Source organism: Carassius gibelio, chromosome B20 (genome assembly GCF_023724105.1).
Source record: "Carassius gibelio isolate Cgi1373 ecotype wild population from Czech Republic chromosome B20, carGib1.2-hapl.c, whole genome shotgun sequence".
Lineage (NCBI taxonomy): Eukaryota > Metazoa > Chordata > Actinopteri > Cypriniformes > Cyprinidae > Carassius > Carassius gibelio.
The window spans coordinates 3,139,746-3,153,371 of NC_068415.1; the positions used below are offsets into that span (position 1 = coordinate 3,139,746).

Sequence of the window (13,626 nt, forward strand, 5' to 3'; positions counted from 1 at the left end):
TATTGGTCAGTGTCGCGCATGATCAGTTCATTTGTTCAAGTGTCACCGCACTGATAAGGAGCATTTGTGCACCCTGTGCCAAAATACACACAAGATTTGCCGGCCGACATAAATATAGACACATATATATAAATAGCATATTTAATAATTTCAAGGAAAACGTATTTGGTCGCCCTAAGGTAATAAATTAGGCTAACTATACAAAGCAGACTTTATATCAAACAGATTTGTTAAAGTTTTCACATTAACGTTACCTGAAGTTAGCAAATGCTCAAAAAAAATCTACATCTCACTGGTTACGTTAACCTCTTAGAAAAGCACCACTGAGAATTTATATGACACACACATCCTCCGTGAGCGACCCTGACTGACCGCGAGGCTTTAGAAACGCGTTTTATTTCGGCGCCCGTGTTAACAGATGACTGCATGTGCAAAGTTGTTTTACATCATAAAATAATCACGACGAAGTGTGCTGATAAACACTAAGTTACAGTGAATATAAACTATTAGCACTGAAACATGTAATTCATAACGAAGGATTCCAGAGATTTTCTGTCCATGGCTGCTATAGCGCCGGGGGATGTGTGAAATCCTACCGCGACCGCGCTACTGAAACCCCGCGCAATTCTGCCTCGCGCCCCGCGGACGGATGATGCTTGAATCTGGGGTTACCAATATAATCCGCGAATGTAGATGCATTCATATACTATAAACTACCAAACAAGAAATATAAAAAACTGAAGTCACTTACCACAGTTGTGAATCACTCCTCTTGTCTTTAACGTTAATCTCCTCGACCGTTGACTATGCGGCTCTGAAGATTTGAAATTTACAGCAAAATTCTGTAAATTTGAGTCAGACCTAAACGTGACCCCAGAATGCATTGCAGTTTACAGCAATATGCTGTATTATTAAAAAACAGTCCGCGGCTGTAAAATAATGCTGTAATTTTTACAGCAATTCATTACAGTGTAAGGGGTTTAGGCACTACAGTTCGCGTCGTACCTAACAATGCCCCTTATCTGTTATAAATTCACTGTAAACCATGGCTTCTTGGGGGTTACTGCTTTATTTTTTATTTTTTTAAACCTGGGTGGATTTTTATCATTTTAGGATGGATTTCCAAACACTTCAAACACACATTTATGTTCAAACAACAAGTAAAGTGAATTTTGCACCAGACGACCAAACGTTTCCGTGCGTGATCGGTAATAAAGACATCCGTTCTTCACGTGAACGCGCCTCAAGCTTTGATTCTGGAGCGACAGAATCCTGTTTTTAACTCATGCATGTTCTCATATGCAGTGTACTACTCTCTCCAACCAACTCTCAATGTGGTTTCTAGCCATTGTAATGCTAACAGCTTTATACGCACTTTGGGAGTGATTACAAATCAGTTTATGCCTCGAGAAAAGTCAAAAGATAGAAAACACTCACCATTCTCCTAACCGCACATGCTTTATGAGGCTTCTTCAAGGCAAGACGCACATTGATTAGCCATGCCTGCCACCTAGTGGGAGCCTAAATCCAGTTACTTTAACTCTATGGCCAGGCTGAGCCTGTGTAAGCGTCCATAATGTCTGAATTAAGTGGATGTGCAGGCCGTTGAATCATTTCCTGTGTGCCGCAGGGGAGGAAGTGTTGTCCGCTGCTCTTTCATCGCCCCCACGCTCTGCCTCTGTGGGTTAATACTTCCGAGCCTCTGGATACAATATCCACATCAAACCTCTGTCAGTTTAGAGTAACAATGCGCTAAATAAACTTGATGTAATGTGAAATCATTTGACATTTATTCCTACAAACGGAATGGGGAGTAACAGTGATGAAGTCACTTTTGGAAAATGAGGGGAAATCCTTAATAGTACTTCCTCAATCATTCATTATAAGACAAAATGATAGATAGATAGATAGATAGATAGATAGATAGATAGATAGATAGATAGATAGATAGATAGATAGATAGATAGATAGATCATTCATACTTTTAATTAATACTTTTTAGAAAATATTATAATTTTTGTTTTAACCTTTTAAAGGGGTCATATGATGCGATTTCAAGTTTTCTATTTCTATCTATTCACTGTATGTGATACGATCCCTAAAGTTGCAAAGACTAAAGTCTCAAATCCAAAGAGGTATTGTTTATAAAAGTTAAGACTTGTCCACCCCCTCCTAAAACGCCTTGTTTAAACACGCCCCCACATGTCTACATCACGATGTGGGAAGATATGCATAACACTGTCCAAATGTTCATGCAAAAAAAGGAGGCGTAACTTTGATTCTCGCTGTTGCTGCTGGCGTCATGTCGTGGAGACGCTGTTTCACTGTGAAAGGGAAAATACTTTGTTTGGTTTTCCAGAAGAGGACACAACTAGAAAATTAGAGGTTAAGTTGTATTTCAACACTGTTCCAGAACAGTCCAACCCAAATATTCAGATTTTATGGAGAACTATTTCCTGCTGCTATAGGAGAGAAGACTACAGTGCTGTTCTGACTCACAGTCTGTAAGTACATATTTCATATTTAAAGAATTTGCTACTGATGATTCAAACGTGAGTTTTGAGCAGTGTAGAGTAGCACTTGTTTCTTTGATAAAAAATGCAGACATGTTTTATGTTTACGCAGCGCAATGCAACGCATAAAAACACAATAAAAGTCATTTTAATCCCTAATTACGTCCCCACTGGATGCAACAAAGTGCTCGTTTGTAATGAGTTTTATTGTTTGTGTCTTGTTGTGCCCAGACAAGGCATCACAGTATGGTGAGGGGCGTAACATTTTCATGACCTGCTTGAAGCATTCGGCCAATCACGAGGCACGGGGATAGCTGGCCAATCAGAGCACACCTTGCTTTTCAAACTGATGAGCTTTGTAAAAATCTTCACGTTCCAGAAAGGAAGGGCATGGAGAAGAAACAATAATGTACAGTATGAAGAAAATCATGTGTTTTTTTTAACCTTAAACCGCATAAACACACTATTACACCAAATATACAAAATAATGTTCCTTTAAGCAACATCATATGACCCCGTTAATAACTTTTGGTTTTTAATGCTTTTGGCAAAAATGCATTAAAAGGGACGTATTTTGACGCATGTGGGTTTGGTATTGTGAAATATAAAAACAGACGATAGGTCAGCAGAATAATAGCATTACAGTGTGGGATGTAATGTTTATCTGTTGCTATTTGCTTTAGTATTAAGTTAAGTATTAAGTTACTACGTAAAGATCGCTAGACCATTTATCTTTGGCATGTTCATCTCAGGAGGAACACGGCTGACAACATTGATTTTGACCCTGAGACATATTCCCTGAGTTGAATATATGATGAATTGATATTGATATTAAATCAACAATTTGTGAATTAATGTGAACTAACAAAGTCTATGATACCTAGAGAGCTATTAGTTAGCGTTCCCATTCGTCTTAATGGCACTTACTTGGCTAGCACTGGGAGTACTTAATCAGACATCTTTACTCGTTTACCTCTGACATTTATTTGAGCCAATCACCTAAATTGTAAATGTCATGTGACTAATCACTCTGTAGCTCCAGAAAATGACATCATGACAGTAACTGATGAAACCATAAGGACACACGCATTCCCAAATCATTCAGTACCGACTGTCCTAAGGTGTGTAAGTCACAAACAGCATAAAATTAAAAATTATGACATATCATTTAAATATTTTTTTAAATAGCACATTTCAGTGAATTTAACTTGTTAATATATTTAACAAATCACAAAAGATTTGCATTACTGAACTAGAGTAATGTGTATACAAAAGTTTAGATTTTGTTTCACAAATAAAATAACTAATTAATAAATTAAATATTTAATAGCATCTGAAGTGAATTTCTGCATTTATGTATTTATTTTTTACATTTATTTTGTTACATAAAAAAAATCTTAATATGCATGTTTAGGCAAACAATTTGCCTTATTTTTGCAGTTTTTTTGCAAATTGTGCACTTTGCTTTTTTTAATGCCAAAAATATACTCCTAAATAATCCCCATTTTAGGACCATTAAGATTTTTAATTATACAAATAAAAATGATGATATATTATTTAAAATTATTTTAATAGCATCTGTTTTAGCTAATTTAATTCATGCAATTATTTATTCATATGTTCGTAATACTATATCATTATTGTATAACAGTGTCTATTTGTCAGTAGATAAATGCTCACATAATTCAAAGTTCAATGTCAATGCAATGTCTACTGTCAATGTTAATTTTGATGTCCAATACTGACGTCAGCTGAGGTTGATATTTGTTGAGTTTAGGTAACCAAAATACAACATTAGGTCATAATCAATTTGGCATCAAATAATCCTTCAGCCCGATTTTCCTTATCAACCAAAATGCAACATCTGTCCAACATCATGTCCAACTTATATTGACATCCTATGCCTGCTATCAAACCAACTGATAGCAATTCTGACATGCACGTTTTTAAAAACATAAATCCATTGCTGGACAGATGGGGCTTAAACAGCTAAACAAGACACGGAGGAGTTCCTCTTTTGTGTTTACAGTACACTGGATCAGAAATCTATTGTTTACAAAGATGCATAAACCACACTGCCAACATGAAGCTGGAGGATCTGGGTCAGGCCTGCGGGTCAGGATGGAGCCGTGTTATATGATGTGTTTCCTGTTAGATAAAGCAGTACATGTGGGCCGCACTAATGAAGTGGCAGAGAAAACGTTTCGTGTGGCTCAATCACATGAACATGGAAGAGATCCGACCTCCTGCACTCAGTAAAAGGACACACGGATCTCTGCTAATGAACACAAACACATCTTGTGCACATTAGCATACTTTGTTGTAAACAGGGCGACTACAATCACCTCTGCTCTCGTCATTAAGATCTTCTAAGTCTGTGGTTTTGGGTTTGATTGGCTCTGAATATGGGGCACATTTGTCTCGTTTTCAACTCGACTAAGACTTGGGCCAAACCATTCGTCACTGAATGAAAGCAAGCTGGATGTAACGTCAAAGCTTGCAGTAAAAGCGTTTCCTGCTGGTTAATTGAACCACTCGTTGTGTCTGCTATTTATTTCACAGGAGCTGTTTTATAAGCCCAGAATCAGTTAGATAAATTGTCATTCCTATGAATAAATATTGTGGTAATTCTATCCCCGCTGGGGGAAAACAGCTTACACATGCAAGTCTAGTCTCCCAAATTTATCAAGCTGCTCTTTTTGATGTTTTTATAAGGGTCTTGTTTGATGGTCATCTTAAACCAGTTAAACCAGCACATTATCTTACTCGCTGAGATTTTAACAAAGATATGATGTCATATCAGGTGTAAACTGATTTTGTAAAGTGTAAATATTAAGTCTATAGTGTTGTAGCCTATTGATGGGTTTGTTAGGTCATACAATAGCATGCTAACCACAAGCTAACTGAAAACATAAAAATCAATCACTAATCAGTGTGTTTATTGTATCATGGTGTAATCATGCATGAAAAATGCATGGCTTCACACTTAAACATTTGCAATATATCTGTATTCAGGTCAGTGGAGTGACTGGAGATGGGTCATTCAGTGTCAAATCAACCACATTTTTTTAATAATTCTTTTGTTTTGTTTTGATATTTTTCTACATAAAGACAAACTTAAACTGATTTACTTCTACACTTTTTTTGTATATGGAAATTTCACCAGAGATTTAGAGCCCTTTCACACATTTTCAGCAGTCAAAAAACAAAAGTGGGACCCTTTGCGAATAGCTGAATGTCTGAAGAACAAATAATGTTGAAACTAGAAATCTATCTTGTTTCCCTCTATCAAAACACTCGCATAAGAAGATACTTGTCTTGAGTGCCAAAAACATTATTTTTCATGTTTGCATGTCTGTAACTGAAGACATATTAAATATATTCTTTAGATTCTGTTCTTAGACTTTTCTTGTTGAATTTGACCCACTTTCATTGGTCAATGTGGCTCAAAATCCAATGTAGGTCACTTTGTATACAACTGAAACTTATCAAAGAGATTGCAACTTACAAGATCAAAAAAGACAAACATATTCACTACTGTAAAATTTGTTGTTGAGGTATGTATCGCAGCTCTATGCAGTGGATTATTATAATAATGACAGAGATTGCAAAAACCACAGTGCTTACATTCAAAAAGTTAATTTATCAGTTTTGAGCCTGACCCTGATTTACTATTTCAATTATTATAAAAAAAAATTAATTGATAATTAAATGGTTAATTTGATTTAATAATTTATTTTTAATTCATGCATTTTATAAACTGAAATTCTGTCTAAACTGTTTGTGAAATCATTCCTTGTTGCACTGAACTAAATGCAACTTTTTTTAAACAATGCATAAATTTTGCTTGTGTTATCGTGTTACTGATTAAAATGGTTTTGATTTAGGGAGAACACTAGTTGCAGATTGACAGGAGGACGATGAGTGCTGTGGTCAAACTTAGAGCCAGAAGTGGATGTCGATGAACGGACGGCGTCCCGTCAGTTGTCCAGATGTCTCGAGCCCCACACTGGGAACAATCTGGCCCACACAGAGAACATACAGACATGTCCCGTCTGGTCTCAGATGTGTAGGACCGCACTGTCCTCCGTCCTGCAGAAGGGAATGAAAGGAGCTTGAAACACATACTGAACATGGGAATGCTTTAGAGAATCTGGAGCTATTGTTTAAGAGTCTTACTGGGCTCATAGTAATCATAGATATTGACCACAGCATCTTGGACATTGACCACCTTAAATTCCAGGATGGTGGATATTTCAACGCACGTTTCCATTGTGGTCACCTGTTATGAGAGGAAAGATGATGAGGTTGGACATACAGTCAGCCATGGATGCATAATGAGCCAAATAAACCATCATCAGCACAAAGTTAGACTTAGCACACTTATACTGTAGTCATGAATATATAAGAGGAACTCACCGTGTCTAAATAAAGTGTAACTCGTCCTGAAGGTGACTCTACTCTTCTGACTACATCATTTAGCTGGACACCGTTTTGGGCCAAACTGAACCCCGTGAGTAAACCCACGTCCAGTATGGCCATCCCCGTCTGTTTCAGGCCCTGGTCCTCCCTCAGCCTTAAAAAAAAAAAAAACAGCCAAAACTCAAAAACACTCAAAAATGGTTGCTTAGAATATCTACAGTGACTGTAAAAACTATTTGGACAATTAAAAATGATTGAAATTTATTATTTGCATGGGATATCCTAATGCAGTATTGATGATATAGAATATCTTATTATTTTTATATATTTAAGTTTCCTTGATAACCAACACTGATTTTACTTTTTTGACATCCATGATGAGAAGAAAAGAAAGAAACAAAACATCAACCCAAGTGGAATCTGCAAAATGACAATAAATGAATTTTGTGATTTTTTTTTCAATGTGTACTTGCTAAACACTTTTTTTTTTTTTTTTTTTTGATAATTCAAATATATTTGTACGTTTTTTAATTATTTTCAATTACAATTTTGGCTTTGAAAATAAGATAAGCAAATATTGTTGATCTTATATTTATCTAATTTATATTATATTATCATATATTTATTTATATAATATTTAAATTATATAATACAATATATAAGTTGCATATATGCATATAAATGTGTGATGTAGTCAATGAGTTAAATAACCATGTTAAATAATCAGGACCTCAATAGTGCAGTCTTTTTAACATTTTAATGGCCTTTTATGGTGCTGATGAAATCGTTTTGGCAGTAAGTAAACAATGTTGTGTTTTCGACTCGGCCGCTCACCTGAAACATATGTGAAGGTTTACATGGAACGCCTCATTGTCCATTACATCTACATACAAATAAAAGGCCTCATCTGTGTGTATGTCACGCCGTCTGAGTGACGTTCTCAGGTTCATCACGTTATAGAACACATTAAGCTGAAACAGTTAAGAGAAAATAAACAGTACTTCAATAATTCCCCCATTTGATGAGATTTCATAAAGCAACAGTACAAGCCAGATGACTGAGGAATCATTCATGTCTGAAGAACAAATTAGCAAACACAACTCGAAATGAGGTCATTTCTGCTTTGTGAATCTTCTGCAGAACAGAGTTCTGGACGCAGTTTCTTCGGTGAGGTCTTTCAAAGCAGCTCAAGATGTTGCTGGGGTCTCACTGATGAGGAAAACAGCGTCTGGCCCGGTTTACGTGCTCCATGGTGAGCAATCAAAGGTATAATTACACATCGCACTGAGAAAGAGGGGATCCGACAACAGAATATTTCTGCCATTACGTCTCTTTTTATCTTTACGAGGGCTTCGGTTATTATTCGCAGCTGTTGAACCTTCATAACCTGCTTTCACTGCTAATACCGCGCTATTTTGCAATGGAGATGATCCTGCTAAAATATGCTGCTATGTCAACTAGTCATTCAACAAGCAAACAGGAGCTTCAGTATTTTTTGTAGCATTGATAAACAATGCATTTAAGCACAAATTCTTAACTTGGAGATGTTTAGACATACCTGAAACAGAGCAAAGCCTTTACCCTGTGCCATCACCTCAATATCAACCCCTTCTTCTGCTTTAATCTGTCGAGGAAAACGCAACATTAGCATGCATCACTTACTACGATAACTACAGTGTCACAAACAGTCTGCTTGTTATGTGAACTTTTAGGTCAATGTGTTACTTTAAAAGGAAACCGCACACACACTGAAGTTTAATAATAACACACTCTTTGTTAGGAATTAACCAGTACTGCTCAAAGTTTTGGGGTTAGTAAGATTTTTTTAATGTTTTTGAAAGTCTCACCAAGGCTGTATTTATTTGATTAAAATCACAGTAAAATTGTGAAATATTACTAAAATTTAAAATAACCGTTTTCTGTTTGAATATATCTTAAAATCAAATTTGTTCCTGTGGTCAAAGCTGAATTTTCATCATTTCATCATACTCCAGTCTTACGTGTCACATGATCCTTCAGAAATCATTCTAATGTGCTGATATGCAGGTCAAGAAACATTTATTTTATCAGTGTTGTGCCACTGGGAATGGGAATCTTACTGACCTCAGTCTGTTAAACAGTAGTATGCTTCTAGAGCAGTGTATTATATACATACGGGCAGGTCTTGGCTCTGCTGGAGCAGGTAATTGTATCTGTCTATGTTGAATACGGTGACAGCGCCGAAGGCCCCTTTCACAGTGATGCTGAGATCTATGGACTCTGGGCTGCTGAAGGTGGCATAGATTGACAGTGCATGCAGAGCCATCACTGTATCCTGACAACAAAGACATATAGACAGAGCACAGACATTTTAATAGACAGAGCACAGACATTAAAACTGATCAAAACAACAAAAAGTGCATTCAACAAGAACAGAGTTTTGGCAGATGTGATCATCTCTCTGTGTCAATAACAGGTGCCCGTGCATCTGTGTCACAGATAGCCTCCACTCTCAATTCAATCACCTGCCGCCTGGTAAATAACACCGCACATGTGCAGAGCAGAGACACAGAGCCTTTAATCTTTCCCCACTCGACCAAAGACTGCCAGGACTCTCTCGAGCGCAGTCAGATGTTCTCCTGTTGGACTCGAGTTGTTTTGTCAAAGCGAGGGGCTTTAACATGAGCGCAGTGCTTTATCAGAGCTCACGGCCTGGAAACTGCTAGTCCTCATTGAGGTTAGTGTTCGTGACAAATCGCAGGCCTTCGGTCCCGAGCCAAATGTAATATCCCAAGGGCCTTTTTAAAATTAAAAATACATTTTCTTATCTCATTTCGATGGCCTTTTGCACAGCTCGGTTTTCAATTAAAACATTCGCTTGCCAACAAATTCAACTCATTGAATGAATGGAATAGATCATAGATGCTTGTAATCATTGACACTGAGACACCAGTCAATACTTCAGAAGATGTTAAACCCTGCTGACTTTCTGAAAGGAATGTTCCCCGGTGGTGTAATTCTGATCACAAAATATTTATCTGCTAAAAAAAAAATGAGGCACTTACAATGGGAAATAAACGGAGTCAATCCGTATATGATACAATATTGTATTAATAGTAAAATCACAAGATTTAAGCAATATGAGTTTTAATATGATTTTAGAGTCTAGACTAGACTTTTTGTGGAATAATTACCAATTTTACAACTTCTTTGTAATGACAAATTTAAAACAGCTATAAACATTTGCGGAAATGTGCTCCTGGCTCGATTTACTTCCATTATAAGTGACTGGATGTTTTTTTTTTTTTTCAATCTAAACTGCAACTAACTTCAATTAAAACTGGAATATCCTCTTAAAAATTATCTAATATTCTTATCATAGCTGCATTTATTTGATCAAATATACAATATAAATGTGAAATATTATTATTTTAAAATATTCATTTTTTATTAGAATATATTGTAAAATGTAATGTATTCCTGTAATGTAGTGCAGAATTTTATCATTACATCATTACTCCAGTCTTCAGTGTCACATGATCTTCAGAAATCATTCTAATATGCTGATTTGCTGCGCAAGAAATGTTTCTGATAATTAACAATGTTGAAAAGGTACTTAATATTTTTGCTGAAACCATGATAAAAACAACTATTCAGCCAGAGTATTTTTAATTTAGCCTTTTTAAAACGTCTAAAAGTCAGCCATTTTGTCCCATTGAAACAGTTTCTATTGTTTCTCTCGTGAGTTGAACATCTGTTTTATATGTACCTGAGTGGATCCGTATCCCCCAAGATGGTTTCTTTGCTTACTGAGCCACTTCACCAGAATGAATCCTTCATCCATTAGTTTGAGTCTGTGCATGGCGAGCAGTACGTAGGCCGACATCTCAATATCTGATGAACTTGGCTGCCAGGAATTATACAGGACATTGGCTGGGGGTCTCCAGGTTGGCACTCCATCTGAAAGACCCAGATACAGCGTCACCATCCAACTATTATAAACACATTAGCATCTAACACATTTTACTGTGCCAGGTGCGACACTACAGCTGCTCGCCACACTGTGTTAAAGGAAAATCGCAGGTTGTTTTCAGCTTTGTGTGTGTTTCAGATCTGTGGCGTGCTGTCTTTAGAGTGTAAATCCAGAGGATATTTACCAACAACTAGTGCTCTGTTCAACAGCTCGGTGAGGGCAGGTGGAGCGGCGGAGCTGTTGGCCAGTGACAGAGCGTAGGTGACTACAGACAGGCTGTAGTTACTGGAGATTCCCTGAGCCAGTCGAGATGTCAGGAAACTCACGGCAGAAGAGATGCTGTCTTCATATACACTCTACCACAGACACAAACAGATCTTCAATCTATCAATCCATGCGTTCAATCAGTCTATCGATCTATCAATCGGTCTATCTACCTATATATTAATCAGTCTGTCTGTCTGTGTGTCAGTATGTCTGTCTGTCTCTGTGTCTGTCTGTCTGTCTGTCTCTCTGTCTGTCTGTCTGTGTGTCAGTCTGTCTCTCTGTCTCTCTGTCTGTCTGTCTGTCTGTTTGTGTGTCAGTCTGTCTGTCTGTCTGTCTGTCTGTCTGTCTGTCTCTCTGTCAGTCTGTCTGTCTGTCTGTTTGTGTGTCAGTCTGTCTGTCTGTCTGTCTGTCTGTCTGTCTGTCTCTCTGTCAGTCTGTCTGTCTGTCTGTCTGTTTGTGTGTCAGTCTGTCTGTCAAGTTCAAGTTCAAGTTCAAGTTGCTTTATTGGCATGACATTTGAGTTACAGTATTGCCAAAGCATTCAGATACAGAATAAAATATAATTACAATAAAATACAATACAATAAAAATAACAACAACAGATAATATTTCAAATATTAATAATAGTAATTATATACAATCAAGAATATCAAATAAAACAGTTGAATACAATCAATTACCCCTTTCGTATGGTGTGTATGGTGTATAAATATTTAGCAGCTAGTGTCATTGCCGTCTCATTCTCTCCAAGTATATAGAGTAGTTTCTCTGAGTCATTTAGAGACAAGAATGAAGGATTGAACGCTTCAAACTGTGGGAAGAATGTTTCTCTGGTAGTGCTGTATTTGGGACAGACCAGAAGGAAGTGTTTCTCATCCTCTGTTTGATTCAGCTCACAGTGTTTGCACAGGCGCTCTTCTCTCGGGAGCCAGGATCTTTTATGTCGACCAATCTCTATTTCCAAATCATGATCACTGAGTCGATATTTGGAAAGGATTTGTCTTTCTTTTAATTGCTTGAGTGATAAGTAGTTTGCCAGTTTTGTGGTTCTGTTTAGGGCCGAATAACACTGGAGTTTGGTTTGGAGCTCAAATTCATTTTTTAATTTTTCATCATAATTATACTTCAGATTTTTGTCAATTAGTTTCTGAATGTTGGGGTTGTGATTGGAGTCAGACTCAGTTTGGGTTTCCTTCATCAGTTGAAGCACGAGTGTGTTTAGAGGATGAGACACTGTGGGGGGGGATTCATTGGCGAGGAGGGCTTTATATTGAACAGATCGAGTGTCAGATTGAGTCAGGTGATGATAAAACTGAACAGCTCTTTTTTGTATTTCTATGTGTAAGGGGTATAAGCCCAGTTCAGCCCTGCAGGCGATATTAGAAGTGCTTCTGTTTACCCTTAGGATGTTTTTGGCAAATTCCAATTGTGTTCTTTCTATTAAACTTTTGTCCCAGTTTTCAAATTTTAATATTGGTCCCCAAATTTCACTCCCGTACAGTAGGATTGGTTTGATGATTGCGTGATATAATTTAATCCATGTTCTAATTGGTAGTTTTAGTTGGCCAAACCGTGCTTTAATGGCATAAAACGCCCTCCGTGCCTTGTCATTGAGGGCCTTGACGGCCAGACTGAAGCCCCCTGATGCTGAGATCTGGATGCCCAGGTAAGTGTAGCTACTGCTGTGCTCCAGGACTTCTCCTCCATAACTGAACTGATATCTGCTTCCCTGAGACCTGGCCTTCTTCTGAAACACCATGACCCTGGTTTTGTCCAGGTTGAGCGTCAGTGCCCACTCCTCACAGTACTGTTCCAGCAGGGCCAGGCTGTGCTGGAGACCCTCGGCTGTGGGAGACAGCAGAACCAGGTCGTCTGCATACAGCAGGCACTTGACTTCAGAGTGGTGTAGAGCGAGGCCTGGGATGCTGTCGGAGCGCTCCAGAGCTTCTGCCAGCTCATTGATGTAGATGTTAAACAGTGTTGGGCTCAGACTACACCCCTGCCTCACTCCACGACCCTGCTGGAAGAACTCTGTTCTCAGATTCCCAATCTTGACCGCACATTTACTCTTCTTATACATGGATTCTATGATATCGAATGTTTTTCCACCAATGCCAATTTGTAATAATTTGTACAGTAAACCGTCATGCCAAATAGAATCGAAAGCTTTTTTAAAATCAATGAAACATGTAAATATTTTTCTTTGTTTGTTCTTTAGATTTTTGTTAATTAGAGTGTGGAGAGAATAGATGTGGTCAGATGTACGTTGTTTTGGTAAAAAGCCAATTTGTGATTTATTTAGGATGTTGTGTCTTGTGAGGAATGTCACTATGCGGCTGTTCATTATATTACAGAAGAGCTTAGCTAGACTACTGCCCACACAGATACCACGGTAATTACTGGGATCCAGTTTATCTCCGTTCTTATATATGGGTGTGATCAGTCCTTCAGACCAGGCCTCAGGGAAGTCAC

At 37.6% G+C, this 13,626-nt stretch overlaps 1 protein-coding gene and 1 long non-coding RNA gene across 2 annotated transcripts in view; both read right to left on the bottom strand.

Moving 5' to 3' along the window:
• LOC127983472 (uncharacterized) overlaps nt 1-1,648 on the bottom strand; it is a 49,537-nt gene extending 47,889 nt beyond the window's left edge. Inside the window, exon 1 of the long non-coding RNA XR_008160450.1 lies at nt 1,438-1,648. This is a non-coding gene — a long non-coding RNA (uncharacterized LOC127983472). The remainder of the gene's footprint in view (nt 1-1,437) is intronic.
• A 3,816-nt stretch (nt 1,649-5,464) lies between these two features.
• The window catches only part of cd109 (CD109 molecule), a 26,310-nt gene continuing 18,148 nt past the window's right edge, over nt 5,465-13,626 (bottom strand). Inside the window, exons 26-33 of the mRNA XM_052585538.1 lie at nt 11,072-11,243; nt 10,684-10,874; nt 9,091-9,249; nt 8,494-8,559; nt 7,770-7,906; nt 6,933-7,089; nt 6,693-6,795; nt 5,465-6,605 (exon numbers count right to left, since the gene is read on the bottom strand). Of these exons, the coding sequence (XP_052441498.1) occupies nt 6,409-6,605; nt 6,693-6,795; nt 6,933-7,089; nt 7,770-7,906; nt 8,494-8,559; nt 9,091-9,249; nt 10,684-10,874; nt 11,072-11,243 (1,182 nt within the window). The 3' untranslated portion in view covers nt 5,465-6,408. The remainder of the gene's footprint in view (nt 6,606-6,692; nt 6,796-6,932; nt 7,090-7,769; nt 7,907-8,493; nt 8,560-9,090; nt 9,250-10,683; nt 10,875-11,071; nt 11,244-13,626) is intronic.